The sequence below is a fragment of the Amphiura filiformis genome, chromosome 20, assembly GCF_039555335.1.
Source record: "Amphiura filiformis chromosome 20, Afil_fr2py, whole genome shotgun sequence".
Classification (NCBI taxonomy): Eukaryota; Metazoa; Echinodermata; class Ophiuroidea; order Amphilepidida; family Amphiuridae; genus Amphiura; species Amphiura filiformis.
In genome coordinates, this window is record NC_092647.1 from 21,633,081 (window position 1) to 21,652,053 (window position 18,973).

The 18,973-nt window shown below is 37.2% G+C and overlaps 1 protein-coding gene across 1 annotated transcript; it reads right to left on the reverse strand.

Moving 5' to 3' along the window:
* Nucleotides 1–2,896: 2,896 nt before the first annotated feature.
* Nucleotides 2,897–18,393, reverse strand: LOC140142518 (uncharacterized). The gene is made up of 5 exons (XM_072164509.1): nt 18,126–18,393; nt 16,664–16,811; nt 14,874–15,085; nt 13,974–14,246; nt 2,897–4,972 (listed from the first exon to the last, which is right to left on the reverse strand). The coding sequence occupies exons 1-5, from the start codon at nt 18,247–18,249 to the stop codon at nt 4,740–4,742; spliced, it is 990 nt and encodes a 329-aa protein (XP_072020610.1). The 5' UTR covers nt 18,250–18,393; the 3' UTR covers nt 2,897–4,739.
* Between the last annotated feature and the right edge of the window lie 580 nt (nt 18,394–18,973).

Below are 18,973 nucleotides of genomic sequence, written 5' to 3' on the forward strand. Positions count from 1 at the left end.
AATTGTTATTTTGGTAGCAATGAAAAGGTCATATTTTTTCCTTTTCACCCAGTGACATACCATGCCGGGCTGAATGACGCTGTTTGAATTTTGTAAGCCAAAATGTGTTGAAAGTGAGTTAACCCACTGGGCTATTCCACTTACAATCCACACCACTGCTTTGAGCAAGAGTATGAATTTCAAATGGAATGAACATATCAGGCAGCTCCATTTGAATTTCATACACCCTCTGAAAGGAGGATGAGTTTCAAATAGAGTTGGTCAATGTGATAATTCAATGTGAGATTCATACTTCCCTTAAAAGGAAGTCTCCAGCAATCACAACATTATGCCTTATATATAACAAAAATAGTTATCAAGCATGAATCACATGGTTTTATTCAAAACAAACTCATAGTGAATATAAAAGTGAATAAAAACACCCGTCTCTCAACACACGATATTCAAAATTCCCAGGCGCCGAAATTGTCGAGTGCAATGACGTCCCTGTATACATGATGAAGGTTGACAACAATTGAGCAAAAATAACCATTACGTCATTGCACTTCTAATTTCGGCGCAGGAATTTTAAATATCGCATGTTGAGAACCGACTGTTTTTATTCGTTTTTATGGTCAATATGAGTTTGTTTTAAATAAAACCATGTGATTCGTGCTTGATAATTATTTTTCTAACATATAAGGCATACATGTAATGTTATGATTGCCAGACCCTCCCTTTAAGTGGAAGATATTTCCAAAATCCAAGGTGGAAATAGCATGTGGTCACCCTGCTATGATCGTTGTAGTTGTTTGGGTAGAACCATGGTTCAAGCATGCATATAAAACATTATTTATTCACCAATCTTTTGACAAGAACAAATGATAATGAGACAAATTGAAAGGAATTATCAGAAACGATTGGGGTGATTACATAACTGATAAATGTGACTTTCAGTGACTTTGGCAAAAATCAAAGCAGCTGAGTTAGGTGCACATGCTAATAGAGATATAATTTAGGCAAAAAGCTCAATTCGGCTGAAAAGTGAGTTTGGCAATTATTGTACCTGGGTGATAGATAATGTGATGAAATTAGACCATCCAACTTTAAACTTTTTTATAAAGATATTTTTTTTTTAAAGTTTGTAAATACATTGACTATCTACTTTAAATATTGTTCATTTGTTAAAACAATAACTACATAAGTATAAAATATTGGGGGATGGGAATCTACTGCAGACAAACTCTGCCTCTTCCCCCTCGTTGCATATAAAGGGTATTCATAACCTCATTAATATACGCTAAACATGCGATCCAATCATTTTTATTTATTTGCTAAAACGCAAACGCTGAACGCGGTCACTAATAAACAACAGTGGACCTCCCCGCCGTCAGCATAAATATTAGTAACCTCCACAATTGGAAAGAATTTACCAAAAACATGCAATTTTGCATGGTTCTTTACAGTTGTAGTAACAAAAGTTTATGAAATGGCACAAGTCTGATTCTAAACCTTGAGTATAGGCTAAGAGTTAGCTCATAATTTCAATATTTTAGTCTTTGTAAAAGTCCTTGGGCTTGATTGTCACAGCATACGAAAAATGCCCTAAAAATGCATGTTTTTGGCCCTTATTTCCAAAGATTAACCAAATTGACAGTTAAAACTTACTAAAGGCCAAGGATTAAGATACCGGTAATATTTTTTAATCCAAAAAAAATAGTGCTGTATTTTTCTGCAATAGAGAGTTGGTGTACACATCGATGCAATTTAGTAGATTGCCTAAGTCTTCATTGTAAGGTTTAAAGTTGTTTCATGTCCGATGGATAATATATAGCTCCACCATTATAGGGCTGTGCAATATTTATGTGTACCCCGTGGTCGTCTGCCAAATATTGCTCGTCTTCCCACCTATTTAGCGAGCCAAAAAACCTTTGCACCATCTCCATTTCTGATGTACCAAAATATCTTTGCCCCCCCCCTTTTACACATGCAAGATTTTGATTTTAAGTTGATTTAACCAGTGATTTAAACTAGAGCGGTTCTCGGCTTTCGCGGTTCTCAGCATTCGCGGTTTTCGACGCAAGGCGTCGAATGGGATGCCTCCACCATGGGGCGATTTAAACGTGTACAAATCTTATAACGCTATAAAAAGTCAACTAAGTGGTAAACAACTGTACCCATTAACTTACATGCCCATACGAGTTTTAGTAATTTGACCTCAGATGACCCCTGGGTGACCTTGGATGCCCGAAATGACCTTCCAAAATTTGACTCAAAATGTTGACTGTATCCATCAAGTTCCATGCTCATATGACCAATTTTATTAATTTGACCTCGGATGACCCTGGGTGACCCCAGATGACCCCAAAATGACCTTCCAAAAATTGGGCTCTAAATGTTGACTGTACCCATTAACTTACATGCCCATACGACAGTTTTACTAATTTGACCTCAGATGACCCCTGGGTGACCCCAGATGACCCCACAATGACCTTCCAAAAATTGGGCTCTAAATGTTGACTGTACCCATTAACTTACATGCCCATACGACAGTTTTAGTAATTTGACCTCAGATGACCCCTGGGTGACCCCGGATGACCCCAAAATGACCTTCCAAAAATTTAGCTCTAAATGTTGACTATACCCACCAAGTTACATGCCCATATGACCATTTTTGCTATTTGACCTCAGATTGACCTTTGACCGCAGTACATGACCTTGAACCGCACCCAAAAAAAAGTAGCCAGAGTTTTTGACCATGACCCACCTATCCTGAAAATTTGAAGTCAATCCGCCCATCCATGCCCGAGATACAGCATTCGGACGGACGGACGGACGGACGGACGGACGGAAGCACGGAAGCTCGGAAGCTCGGACATTGCAAAAACAGTATGCCTCGCGGTGGAGGCATAAAAAATCATTTAAATTGCACCAACCCTGTTACCTCCCCCCTCCCCCCAATAATTCACCACCCTGGGGGTACACATAATCATTGCACCACCCCTTGGTCAAAATATCATTGGGTACAAGAACAGATTAGTTTTTTGTAATATAAGGTTATTTAAGACACACTTAATCAAAAACATGAATACAGACCGCAGACAAAAACAAACTAATAAAATCTCTGAAATCAGGCAACTGACATGACAGCTGCATGCATTCACAAACTTGTCCATATACCGTAAACGTTCGCCTAATGGCACTATGACCTCCCTTGATATGACTGGAATTTTAGACACAAAGTAAAAGTGGCCTCCCATAAAAATCCCACCAGCAAATAAGGGCACGTATCCTTAATTCTTGTTGGGATCTTTAGAGGAGGGAGCTCTCTATTTGTACATGAAATTTACCCCCAAGGCAAAGGAGCCCAGGAGCGCCATTAGGCAAATGTTTACAGTAGTCCACTTGGCTTCCTCGAGAGAGATGGATGTCAGTATGTGCTCCAGTGCCTGTATAAAAGTATTTAAATTGTGTGTGTTGACTCAAGAACTGGCTTGTTTACATGTGCACCACGGTACACCTGTTCACTTGCCAAGTAACTTTGACACGGTACTGACGTCACTCTCTAGAGGAAGCCAAATGGACTATAAGTGGGAATTTTACGGCTGGAATTCTGAAAACTTTTAATACCACAAATTTGACGAAAAAAGAATTGACCAAATTTAATACTGTTATGGATTTTGAAATGATTTCTGTTTAAACAAATCAAAACACATGGCTAACAAACAATGAAACACTTTTTCCAGATTTGGTGAGGAAATTTTGAAAAAGTAGCCATATCCTTCTCGGATATCTATACTACAAGCACGAAAAATGTCTAAAAGTTCTTATTTAGGTGGTTTCCCCAGTTAAATGGATAAAATAATTGTAAAAAATATTGTTGGAGAACCAAATTGAGTGCATTAAAGCCATAATGTACGATCTTATAATATGAAATTGGTTAAAAATTTTAAACCCGATTTTTTTGCATATTTGTAATGTTTACACATGTCCGAACTTGCACCTAAATGGAATTGGCCAAATTTGTTGGTTGTCTTTGTAGGTCAACAGAGCAAAGTTCGACATATTATCATAATTTAAAACTTATGATAATATGTCCTCCCATAGAACTGTGTTAAATGGCCAAAATAACCAGTGGGGGTTCTTTCACTTTACCTTGCTATTTCAACCTAAAATGGACAGAAACCCTTCCCATCAGTTATTACTAATATTATTTCAACATTTTGAATAAAGAATAACAAAATCAAAATTTGACGGAAATCGTACATTAAGGCTTCAAGTCAGATTCTTTTAAGGATGTAAACCTGTCTAATAACCTCCTGGGATTTTCTTAGTGGAAATGCAGGTACGCTTGCAGGCTCTTCAAAGGTTTAGATTTGGGGTGCAAAAATTAAATTTCAGAAAACTGATTTAGAGAAGGGTTGCTTTTCAAAACTAGACAATTTGACAATTTTACTTTATTTTGAACTGCCTGACAATAGAGTTCAGATAATTATTAATTTTCGTCATTTGGTATATATTCGGATTAAGTTTTCTCAGTCCCAACAGCATATCAACCCGATAAAAAAATGACGCATTTAGCCCTAGCGCCCTCCATAATAAGGTCGGATCCAGGATGGTAAATTGGGGGAGGTGTAGAGACTATAATTAACTAGAATGGGCTGATTTTGCATGATTTTAGTAGGGCGGCGCCTCCGCTCCCGGCCCTTCTGGATCCACCCCTGCATAATCCCAAAACATATCTGAAAATATTCTGACATTTAACTGCCACGCAATCTGATGACCATATGCAGTGTACTTTCCTTTTGTATGTTGTAATCAGCCAATGTCCTCCCATCCTCCAGCTGTTTCCCAGCAAATATAAGTCTCTGGTCTTCTACCGGCTTGCCATCAAGCGCTTCTAACTCCCTTTTTACTCGGCCAATGGTAGCTGTATGAGAAACACGCAGAGTCAATGTCTTGCCGGTCATGGTTTTGATAAAGATCTCCATTCCTTGAAGAAAAAGTAGATTTTACAACAACAATGTCAATTTACAAGAAGTTTATCTTTACACTATGAAAATTTTACATTGAAATCACAGTGAAAATGACAGTGTTCCACTGAAAATCAGCACAATAAAAGAAATTTTAACACTGAAATTGTTTTCAGTCAATTAAGTAGCTATTGTCTGCTATAATGAGCAATGATCTAGGACAGTAATTTCCATATTAACAAAGAACTGGTCAGCTCAATTCGGTGTGATTAAATCCATTTCAATGGGATTAAATCAATTTCAGTGTGATTAATTTTTTTTAAATTTCAGTGGGATTAATGATTGGCCAATGATATTCAAAGGCATTTCACTCCATTTCTTAGTGTGGTTGGACAATGGTTAGTTAATTTTGCATACAGAATAACAATATAATTATTCCAGTGTTCTTTTCAGTGGTGACTGCTTTCTTTTGTGGAAATTTTCAGTATTCATTTCAGATATCAGTGTGATTTTCAGTGTATTAATTTCAAAGTGATACAAGATAAGAAATCATGTTGTTGTTTATCTTTAACCCCATGAGAACTACCTGCCGATTGGTCAAAATGAAGTTTTCATTATCAATTGGCCCAATCAGCAACATTGTTAGAATAATTTCACCATGCAAAAAATTGGGGTGAATTATTTGCAAAGCTCCATTCTGATTGGTGATTAAAGTGAAAATATCATGTAATTGACCAATCAGAGGCAATGTTAGATCGGCAGGTAGTGCTCAGGTTAACTTCCACACTGTCTAAGAAAAAGACTAATTGTATCTCCTTCACAGATGTTGTAATCAGCCAATAATCGACCATCATCCAAGTTCCATCCAGCAAACAGGAGTCTCTGCTCATCGTTTGGAATACCTTTGCGATCTTCTATTGCCAATTTTATTCGAAAAATGCTGGTGTTTGGTGACAAACGAAAATACAATCTGTTGCCGGCTTGGTCTGCTATACAAATTTCAATTGCTGGTAAAAAAGCAGATAATAAAAACAGTATAAATGTCAATGTTAATTGCCACACATTCTCAGTACATGCAACAAGAATTGTATGTTGGGTGTTGTAATCCAACAATATCCATCGTATCGTCCAGTTGGCGTCCAGCAAAACGTAGTTGTTGGTCATCCGATGTACCTTTGTCTTCTTATTGCCTATAAAATACTGGTAGTTGGAGACAAATCTATACAATTGAATACATGAATACAAAAGCCACCTAAGTCCATAGGAAGTGATTTTGAGAGAAAAACCTGTGTATCATTTTAATTCCTTCAGTTAGATTTACCTGGTCAATATGGTAAGTTTTACGTGCAAATGAGTGGATTAACCTGTATTATGTATGACGATTAGCATTTCAGGGACTTCGTGGGGTTCATTTTAAATTTTGGACTTAGGTGGTTGTTTGAATCATATACAAAGACAACAATGTTAGAATGAGATTACCACTAGTAAGATAATACAAAATAAAGCACACAGGTATGTATAATGTTGATAAGCATTCTGCCATGTAATATAAACCACCAACTTTCCTTTATTAAACCCATTTTTTGTTCAAAAGTCACTCTCTAGCAATGAATGTGTTACAAGTGGACTTTTATACATACTGGATTTCAATCAATGTGTTACAAGACTCAAATCATGGAATTGGGTGATTCTTTCATACATGCTATTTTTACATGCTTAATAGACACAGAGAATGAATTTGAGTTCTTCTTTCATACATATGACAGGCCTATGTATAGCAACAATTTCCCATGCTTAACTCAATTTGGCCGAAGTATGGACTTAGGTGGTTTTTATATTCATATATTCAATTGCAGATTCATATGCAGTGGTAAATAAAATGAAAGTTATTAAATTTGTAAACGCAATGTTGCCTTGCGGCGAATTGCGTCCTAAATATCTTTTGTATGTATGTATGTATAATATACATTGTATATATATAAATTAAACTTAATTACAAATAGAGAGGGCGGCATATCTGCTGTGTCCTAGCTCCTGCTAGTCAATATGAGACATTAAATATTAAATGTGAGGATCCAGTGGATACATGCCTGATATAAATATATAATAAGGAAGTAACATGCTTCAAATCCGAACGGTTCTGATTTTTTTCTTTCCTTTTTTCTTTCCTTTATTATAATGGGCTCCATTTCCTTATTTATTATATATTTATCAGGCATGTATTCACTGGATCCTTGCATTTAATATTTAATGTCTCATATTGACTGATGTCCTGCTAGGACACAGCAGATAGGCCGTCCTCTCTATTTATAATTAATTTACATTGGCCGTGAGACATTTTCGAGAGAATAAAATCATTACATGTTCAATTCACCGGCAGATCCGTCATGAGCTGTTGTGGCGTGTGGTGGTGAATTCAACGACATGTTATCATGGGTGCGCGTTGGTTCGAATTTGAACGGATCTGATTTTTTTCTCTCCTTTATTATAATGCCAGTTTGTCTGAGCTCCATTTCCTTATTTAAATTAAAGTTCAACACTACTTGTTTAATTCGCTTACCGGGAGCGCTTGACGTTGATGACATCACTGAAGTCAGGAAGTTTCCTGCCCCTGATGCCGCTGGGTTTGATCAGGCTGTCCCACAAAGGATCTAATCATCATCAAGAGTGATGTCACCTGATCAGGTCTGTCTCTAGCCGTTTCCAAGAAAAACATCAGGGCTAACATCGGCTGGTGACGAGGAAGTTCCTCGAAAGCGCCTCCAGTAAGTGAAATAAACAAGTAGTGTTGGAGTTTAATTTAATAACTTTCAAGAACAAATCTCTTTCCAATCATGTTTTCTATACCATAAACATTCGCCTAATGGTGCACCTGGGCTCCTTTGCCTTGGGATAAAATTCCTGTGCAAATCGAGACCTGCCTCCTTTAAAAATCTCAACAAGAATTAAGGGTATGTGCCCTTATTTGCTGGTGGGATTTTTATGGGAGTGCACTTTTAGTTTGTCTAAAATTCCAGTTATGTCAAGGGAGCCCATAGCGCCATTAGACGAATGTTTACGGTATTCCAATTTCTTAAAATAGAGCATTAAGACCTCTTAGTAATTTTAAGTTTAATCCAGTTCAGCCCAATACTGATTATATATTCTATGATTGGCTCAATACATAATACATAACCAAAATAGTTTTTAGAGGCTGAGTGTGGGTTAATGCTCACAGGGTTTAGGGTTATAAAAAATAGTAGACAAAAACAACAGCATTACATGTCAATTAACTGCCACGCATGACCATCACAAGTTCAATTGTATCGCCTTCTTCTATGTCATAATATGACAATATCCGCTCATCTTCCAAGCTGTATCCATTAAAAATGAGCCGCTGTCGGTTATATGAAATACCAATGCGTTCCTCTATTGCTCTTTTTAATCGGCTAATTCTAGTTGTTGGAGACAAACGAAAACAAGATGTTCTGCCAGTCATCATGGTCGCTAATATTTATGCCAATTCCTTTAAAAAAAAGGCAGATAATAACAACTGTTACAGCATTAAATATCAATGTGGCATTATAGTTGAAATTCATAAACCCCCTATGGAAGGCATGACTTTAATCTTCCAACACAAGGAGGGTGAATTTCAAATGGGACTCCATTTGAAATCTACGCCCACTGTGTGGAAGATCGAGATCATGTCTTCAATAGGGGGTGTATGGATTTCAACTGGAATTGCCCATTACATGTTAATTTAACTGCCACACAATCTCAGCAGCAGAAGAATTGTATCTTCATGTCGGATGTTGTAATATGACAATGGCCAACCATCTTCCAGTTGACGTCCATCAAATACGCTGTTGGTCATATGGAATACCATTGTGTTCTGCTATCGCTCGCTTTACTCGAAAAATTGTAGTTCTTGTGGACAGATGAAGACAAAATTTGCTGCCAGTCGTGGTTGCTATATAAATGTCAATTCCTTAATAAAAATAGATATAACAACAGCATTAATTATCAAATCTGACATCATCTGATCCACTCTGGCCTGAAAGTAGGACATTTCAAAAATTGTGCTATTGCTATTAACTTACTCTGCAGCCAGTACCCAAATATTAATGCTTGTCAAAATTGTTGTAACACTTATATTTGGAATAGTTGCTCTGTACTAAGGCCTTATTTTTGTTATTTGTAACATTAACATTAGGGAGCACGGTGGCCGAGCGGAATGGGCACCGACTCATAATTGGAAGGTTGCGGGTTCGAGCCCTGGCGACACCATCGTGTTGTGCCCTTGAGTAAGGTACTTTATCTTGATTACTCCTTTCCACCCAGTTGTATAAATGGGTACCCACATTCTTTAACGCTGGGAAGGTAACAGACTCGCTGTGGAGGTGTAGCGATCCCCTATACAGCAACATTACATGGAGGAGTCTGGCCCAATCGCCAATGAAAGAGAGATAGGCACTCTGTTCACTGTTTATATACAGGTTCGCCTCCTTTACCTTAAGGTCAATAAATTTATCGGTATCAAACAGAGCTTGTTGAGGGACCATCACTGACCGGTTGATTGATGTCTCGATCTGCATTAACCGGAGATATGGAGAAAATATGCGATCGCCTGCTCAGTGGCTGAATGAAATGAATATTGTGATGGGATATGTACCTTTATTATTTAACATTGAGTAAACCACCTTATCATTCAAGTGGAATATCTCTTTGAGGTTTCTGGAAATTTCTTGTTGACAACGTAAATCATCTCATGCAAGATGGGATGTTCTTTGGTTATGATGACATCACACAAGTCTATTCTCTTTTGGGAAAACCCCCCCGAACACAGAAATAGTGCTGCAAAGTAAAGTTGCAGCTTGCAGTCAGCCAAAAATGTTCACCACTTGGAGTCAGCCAAATTGGAAAAGGTGCTATACATTCTGCCACTGCACAAAGGAGTCTTTGGATTACACCAAAAATGCACATCAGTCTTCCAAGAAGAAGTCTGTCAACTGGAACAGAATGGATGTTCAAGAAGAGCAAGGAGTGAATGGTGAAAGTTACATCATTTTTCAAGTGTCATCATTGCCAAAAGATTTATATTGCCATGGACTTGTACAGTTGGAACTGATTATCCAAAACTGTGAGTGCAACGGGACATATTGTATCAAGAACAAGGAGCTGGTATTTGTAGCACGATCTGTTAGTTTTATTTATGCATGTTACATGTGCAAGCATTGCCCATACATGTTGTACTTATAAATCATACCAATGTGTTCATTGCGTATCTTTGAGTGAACCAGAGAAAAGGTGATTTCGATCTCATCTCTCCTAGCCCGTTTCATCCTATATTGTATGAAGCCTTTGCCTTCCGCTTCTTTGCTTTCCCGTTCTTGGTTGCATTGCACTCAGAAACTCTTTTTGTCCATCTATTGTCAATGTCATTTTATCTTGCCACGTTTCCTGCCCATCTCCATTTCGCTTCACCAATCCTTTCCATGATGTCCCTGACTCTATCCCGTTATGTTTAGCATGCGTCTTTTGCCTCTCTGTTTCGTGATGAGTTCTTGTTCCAGATCTTTAGTTGTCAACAGGGTTCCAGCACTGAAGTCATGCATGGGTAACACACATTGATTGTACATGCCTCCTCATAATGTCCATTGGTAGGTTTTTATTAAAAGATGTCTTTGTATCTGCCAAAACAATCCCAGCCAGCGGCCTTGATTCGCTGCACGGCTTCCTTTCTTACAATGCCTCTGATTGGTTAAAAGTAAAGGATATCATCTGAGTAACCAATCAAAATAGATCTCTTAATAATTTGAATATTAATCCTCTTCAACTACTTTTACAATATCTCTTGATTGGTTCAATATGTGATATTTTTAACCAATCTTTGCAACCAATCAAAACAAAAAAAAAGCTGATAATTTGAATGGTAGTGCTCAAGGGCTTAGGCTAGGGTTATAAAAACAGTCATAACAACAGCATTAGGTCAAGTAAAATAAATAACATGTATATTGTCCCCGCCCTCACCAATTTTTGGAGATTTCAAATATTTTTTGTTATTTGTCCCTCATCCGTTTCTAAAATTGTTGTTGTGAAAAGACATGTTTCAACATCACAACAATTTTAGTAGCAATAAAAAAGTTATTGCATGGTTATCATTTATAAACACAATGCAAACACTTTCCTCAAGCTAGGTGCACGGTAGGGCTTTGGGGGAAAAACAAAAATATTAGAGGCCTTCCAATTTTTTATGATGTGTTGACAAAGCCTTTACAATTGCAAGTTTACACAGAAAATGAATACTGGTAGTAAATTTGTAAATAAAGCCATATTGTAACATATCCAGAAAAATAGATTAATATTTCTTTTCCATAAAATTTTAGATTTTACAGTCAGATATGTCCCCTTTTAATTTTGAGCCGAATAACTGGGGTAAAGCAAAGAAAATTGGAATTAACTACCAGCATCGATGTCTCCGATGTAACATGTAACTCTGTTGGTTGTACTATGGCACGGTATGCGTGTATGACCATCCTGCACGCCATGTACCTGTGTTATAAACATCACGTATGCGTTCTACTTATACTTCCATTTAATACCCCTGCGCTTTATTCAAAATCTTGCATTTTGACAAAACTAAAGCACCTAAAGGGTTTTTTTACAATTGTTTAAAAAACAGAATTTTGAAAAATACATGTTATTTATTTTACTTGGACTTACATGCCAATTAACTGCCAAAGTGTCTCTGGAAAATATCAATTGTATCTCCATCTTCTATGTCATAATATGACAATGTCCGATTATCTTCCAGGTCGACGCCGTATCCACCAAAAATGATCCGCTGTTGGTTATATGGAAAACCACTCTGTTCTTCTACTGCTCGTTTTAATCGACTAATTGTGGTTGTTGGAGACAAACGAAAACAAAACCTTCTGCCATCCACAGTTAAAATATTTATGTCAATTCCTTTAAAAAAATGTAGATAATAACAACAGCATTAAATATCAATTGTGATCGAGATGACATGTAACATCTGATCAACTCATCAAGTTGGTCGTTGAAAATGGAGTTTTTACCATTCATTCATATCTTCATGATTGTACACGATGCACATATCACCAACACGTGAACATGATGACCGGTTACTAGTAAACAAAATTGGACAGCTGTGTAACATTAATCACTTCCGCATGTGTGTGCTATGGAAATAAACAATTTATATTATATTAAATGACTTTATTGTACCCGAAAAATCAATTTATGCACATGCAACTGCTGTATTTGAACATGGCATCATGAAAGGAAGTCTCTGCCAATCATAGCATTGTGCCTTATGCCATGTTAGAAAAATAATTCGTCGCTGTTTTGGCAAACTGTCGTATGACGAAAAAAGCCATTTTGAGAAAATCGCATTTAAAGTTTTTCCAATTTTTGAAGACCCACTGGAGAGCACCAAAGTAAAATATGTTTATTATTATCAAAGAATTTAATCAATAATATAGCTGTCTTTATTCTCAACATAATACAAACTTTTTATTCATTCACTATATGCCATGTGATACCACAATATGTCAAAACAATAGGAAACTGCAGTAACATGGTGGCCTATGGCGACGTATCATGATAAGACTATGATACGACTGTATGCCAAAACACAGAACAAAGATTTAGGGGGGTTTTACATTAAAACCATGTCGTATCACACAGAGCCAGATCTCAAAACTAATTACATTTAGGTCTCTAAACTTTTTGAATATAGAGTTTCATTCATAGATTTTGAAAATTTAAATAACTCATTTTGCCCAAAAATCGCCATACAACAGTATGCCAAAACAGCAACGAATTATCAAGTGCGAATCACATGGTTTAACAAACTCATATTGACCATATAAAAGCGAATAAAAACAACCGGCTCTCAACACGCGATATTCAAAATTCCTGCGCCAAAATTTTCTAGTGCAAAAAGTAATGATTTTTGTGCTCAATTCTCATCAGCCTTCATTGTATTACTGGGATGTCATGGCACTTGACAATTTCAGCGCCATGGAATTTGGCATGGTTTATTCATTTTTATGGCCAATATGAGTTTTTTTTCAAATAAAATCATGTGATTTGTGCTTGATAATAATTTTTTAACATATATTATAAGGCAAAATATTAAGCTTGCAGGAGACTTCCTTTAAGCGCTACTTTGTAATTGGTTTGCTACAGAGAACTTTCCGGCTGTTCACGGATGGCTTCAGTTGTTTCTGTCATCTTGGCATCAGAATCTTCTAATAGCTATTTCGTCAGCATAGTCTAGATCAGACAGCTTTACCTCCGGGTACCTCATCAAGCTTTGCCTAGGTAGAAGTGTTATAGCTTTCTTATTCTCATATACGGCTGATTTCATTACGAAGTCGATGGCAAGGCCAAAAAAGCAGTGGCGACCAAATGTCGCCCTGTCTTACATGTACACCGGTGACTATACTGAAGAACTTGGAAAGGGAGCAATCTAATTTGACTGTACATGTTGTGTCATGATAAGAATTACTTATGATGTTGATGATCTTCCTTGGAATTCCATAAATGTGCAGGATTTCCCATAGAGATGGTTGGTGAACTGAAGCTAAATAAGGCAGCCTGAAAGTCGATGAAGTTAATTAGGCATGGCGGCTGTTGGTTCAGGCATTTCTCAATGATTAATTGGTTCAGGCCGAATATTTGATCCTGGCATGAGCGTCCCTTTCTAAAACCAGCTTGGTTTTCCCTCATTCTTGCGTCAACATCATCATTCACTCTTATTAGTAGTGAGATTGTGGAGAAAACCAAAAAATAAGCTTACTGATGTTGAAATCCCTATGTCCCATGGCATACTTGATTGCAAATTAATTAACTTTTTATTTTCATTTTCTTATGATTGTTTCAATTTTTTTTTTCAATTTTTTTTGCTCCTTCTTTTTTATTACAATCTTGATTTCATTGTTGCTGACTTTGGCCTGATTGGGATCAGATCATGCTACAAATATTTAATACAATTTAGTAATTTGCATAACTTACGTGATGGCTCTTCTCTGCTTGTGCTCGCCATACGGTCATGTGCCGTCACAAAACTCTCCGCCCTTTTCCGAATGGCTTTGTCTCTATTTGGATCAAGTTGGTAATATGTTGGCTCAGAGCACAGGACGCATGTTTCGCCGTATATGTCCTTAAATTTCTCGTTGCACTTCTTGCAAATGACATGTTGATGGCGACATGTTTGTTTGGCTGGAGAGTTGTTCTTCCCAAACAGGACTCTGCATGTTGGACATATGCTCTCTGATTGTCCAGGGTCTAGTATTCAAAACCAAAACATAAAAGAAAAGCATAACATTGATAATCATCATCTGCAATTAATAACTGATATAATTATCATCAAAAGCATTCTACAAATTACCTACATACTACATACTGTTCTGGATATCCTAGCTGGGTCACATCGCACTAAATCAGGCCTTCACATTTAGAATTTGATGGAGCTTCATCAATCACACTCGATTGAGCTCCTCAAAATCACTCTCCTGCGATTTTTGAGGAGCTCAATTTGATGAAAGGTGCTAAAATGTTTGGTTTGCCGAGTGAAATTACTATAATCATTGTACTACAAATGTAGTCAATATGGAACCCAACAGGCGATATTACGTACTAGTGGTTTTTAACATCACCAAAAAGGGTAACAATCAGTCCTTTAATTTTAAATCTCACTTGTTTTAACAGTGTTTACTGTGCAATTCAGAATTTCCACAGCGATATCTGTGCCCAGCCATTATTACATTGAGCGATCTTCAAAACATGGGCACAAATTGAAAACAAAATGAAATAAATGCATCCTTTAACATTGCTCAAATATCCCATAAATGATAAATAAAATATGAAATATTCAATTCCACTGAGAATGCGCCTTCACTGGAAAGCACCTACCTGGAGATTCTAGCACTTGAATCAATACAGCGGTTGGTATGACACAATTTCTCGCAGTAGTTGACCACTCAATACTATCATTATCCAATGGAGGATCGATAGGATCAGACCTGCCAATGGTTTGAGGTCCCACTTGGAATCGGTCAGGCTTGATGCGGACTTGTATGACCGTTCGTACATAGACGTAACGACCACTACTCGCTAGATGAATTCTAGAAAAAGAAGACAAGTTTGTTTATCAATCAAATGTATAAGTATACCCCGGAAGTATACATAAAAACAAGCAGAGCATACTTGTTTAACTCCTGGACCTCACCAAACCCGACAGCTAATCCACCCGACCCGGTCATCCATTTTTATCCCCCTCCCCAAATTGGGGCAGTCATTGTAGTGCGCTACACAGCAAAAAATGGGTAGAAATTTTGAGTAACTATGCAATAGTTAACTTTGTTGAGCACAATTTAACCAAATTTATTTTTTAAACTAAGCTTTGACCAACTTCAGACTTCAGTAAACCTTTCTCAACCAAGTTACCTGATGCATCGTTACTTAACCCTAACCCTACCCGTGGTTTTTGTGTTATCGGAAGGGAAAGAAGGAACGAAAAAGGAGGGAAGATGAAGAAGAAAGTCACTTGGCACCCCCGGGATTCGAAACTCGGACCCCTCGCATGCCACGCAGAAGATCCCCAGCATGTAGCTACACAGGTGACGTTGGCCCCTGGGTATATATGACTTGGTCTGATTGCGTCATCAAGTCCCGTGGAATGCATGCACGCAGAGCGGTTTTAATAGTGAGCTTTAGTGAGTCCTAGTTGGGTTAGGGTTAAGGAGGCATATAGGAAAAACATGCATGTAGCTTAACCCTAACCCTACCCGTGGTTTTTGTGCTATCGGAAGGGAAAGAAGGAACGAAAAAGGAGGGAAGATGAAGAAGAAAGTCACTTGACACCCCCGGGATTCGAACCTCGGACCCCTCGCATGCCACGCAGAAGATCCCCAGCATGTAGCTACACAGGTGACGTTGGCCCGCCAACGATTCCCTGGGTATATATGACTTGGTCTGATTGCGTCATCAAGTCCCGTGGAATGCATGCACGCAGAGCGGTTTTAATATAGTGAGCTTTGTGAGTCCTAGTTGGGTTAGGGTTAATGTGGGGTAAATTCTTTTAAATTTATGCAATGTTTTTCACAGTTTTTGCAGTGTACATGCAGCCATATACCCACAAGCCTCGGCACATTTACAGGAAATCATCATCATCTTCTTCTTTCCATTTATATAACTTTGGGATATGTGTTGTGGCATTATTTCACTTGTTACATGTGAAATACGTAATGTAATTTTAAACATAACCAATTACCGTATTGTTTTTAATACTTTTAGTAAACGCTCCCCTCTAATAAACGCCCCCTTGCAAATGCCAACATTTCCATGCCATTTCGTGTGTGTAAACTTAAAACTTATATCAGTCATGTCAGTGATGATCGCTAAATTGCATGGACAAAACCTATTATGACTCAAACTTCCATCCATTTCATTGCCTAGTTATGGTAGAATTTCACCAGATTCTTGCTTGATGATGCACTTACGGGTGTAATTTTGTTGTATTTACCACTAAAATATTATTTTCCACTGATTTCGTGGGTGGCGCCATAGTAGTAGCATTTGTATAGCCGTCAATCCCTCCTTTCCACAAGATCACCATTGTTTTTTTCATTGACAATTCACTTCCAATCAACGCCCCCCTTTTGGAAAAATGCAACACCCCCGGCAAACAATATGGTACCCACCTTCTTTTCTTGGCATAGGCTTCACACCCTGCATACTTAATGGATGGTGACAGGAAGACTTGCTTAGTGTTAAATCCATCTGGTTTACTGATGTTGTTGAAATGACCAGCAACCTCTTGTACGGTTTCTCCATTCATAGTTGTATCACCTGTGGAAATAAAGATATCTTAAGGGGTGAGGTATGAATGTTTGGACAGTATTTTTTGTGGGACACAAGAGCACATCAGACATATCAAATCAATTTTGAATATACTGAGGATGTCCTTCTGATATCAAATAGTTTGGATTTTTTGAATTTTGCGATATAATACAAATTTGATATATTAATTTTTGATATTCAACAATTCAACATTTAACTTTCTAATTCTAATGATATGTACGTGTATGTAACTAGGATGAAAAGCCGCCGATCAAATGAAAATTTTGAGTTTTTGTATTGAAGATATACATTTTTTTCCCAAAAAAACTAAATTTTTGGGTGTTTTGGAGGAAAAATCCATATCTTAGGAAAATACCCAAATATCTTATGAATATAACACAAATGTCTTACTAATACATTCCAAATGTCTTAGGAATACACCACAATGTATTAGGAATACACTTTAATTTCTTCAGAATACACCCTATAGGAGTATAACCAAATGTCATGGGAATACATCCAATCTCTTAGGAATACAGCCACATGATAAATGCACCCAATATGGAGTTCTAAAAAAAAGCCCACAATTTTCATATGTATTTGACCCACCCGCCAACCATATCAACTTGAGTGTGTGATATTTGTAGGTTCCACCCACAGACATTGTGTACTATTGATGCCTCCACACCCCTCTCACTCATATGGAACTGGTGGATGTCAAGTAAACAGCTACTATCAGAATGTGAAAATAGAAGATGGGACTGTGTATATCACTCTTCAGTGGGGAAGCAGAAGCTTCTACAACATGTCTTTCAGTAAATGTATGATATTGGCGAGTCCTGAATCTTCTCTCGTGTATATATGTGAGCCGCTCTGACAAAACCAGGAACAAATCATATTTTTGACATTTCATGATTTGAATAAAAATATAAGTACTATACAATATGTGTTAAAATGATACCAAAATTATATAAATAGCATCAATACTTTTCAAGATATGGATAATTTTGTTATGATACCTTGATATTTTTGCCAAATTGCTATTCTGAGTAATGGACCAATTAGTTTCCTGCCTTATACCGGATTTAGTAGGGATTGTCATAGTTCAACTGTTACTTATTGATTTAACATTATACCACTTTTCAATAAGTACTTTCAAGGATTTGAAAGTCCAATTTGTCCCACAGTCAAATACCATGAAATCAAGAATTCCTAAATTTGAATTTTTTTTATGATAATGTCATCTTCAAATAACTCAAAAACATGTCTGGTGACTTGTTCCTGGTTTTGTTGGAGCTGGTCACATTATACAATGCAACTAACCTGGAAAGAGCAATTCACCACCTTCCACAATGTGTATCAACTTATCCGGTGTGGTACCATGGAATGCAACGTTCCAATCAGAGAAGATCTTCAAATGATCGGCCCGTGGTGGCAATTTCAACATCACTCTGCCCCATCCTATAGGCTTTGTGTATAGGTTGTGGGGTGCAGGTCCATCTGTGAAGGCGTGGGAGTCATCACGGCTGTCATGACATTTTTGGCAATAGCACTTGTTGTACTTGCTGTTGAGGTCTAAAAGTGCTTCTGAAATGTTAAAATGGATTAGTTTGTATTTATCAGTTCAGTTAAGATATTTCAGATAGTTCAAATATTGCTTACCGTAATCCAGCAAATTATGGCCATGGGTGCTTAAAGTTATCTAAATCAATATTATAACACTTTGATGTTTTGCAAAAGTTCGGTCGATCCTTCATGTAATTATTTTGTGTAAGCTAATCCTAACTCTAACCCTAATCCTAACCCTAATCCTAACCCTAAACTAACCCTAACTTCGTGTAATATTACATGAAGGAATAACCAAAAGTTCATTCTACAAATCATATATTTTGAACACTTGCTTGATTTATCATTATTAATGAGTTATATATGTTTTACAAAAGTGTTGTTGTTTCAGCCCTCTTCACAGTATACAAGTAACTCAAGAACAACAGGCCCTACAAAAGTATCTGTGATATTTGAATCCTCCAACACACTCGCTATAAAATGATGAATGCAATTTTGCCAAAGCTCACTACCATTCGCAAGATGCTGTGAACTACCAAATCGCAACAGTGTAAAACAGAAATGGGACTCATTTAATTACATTATTTTTCAAACTGGACACCAAT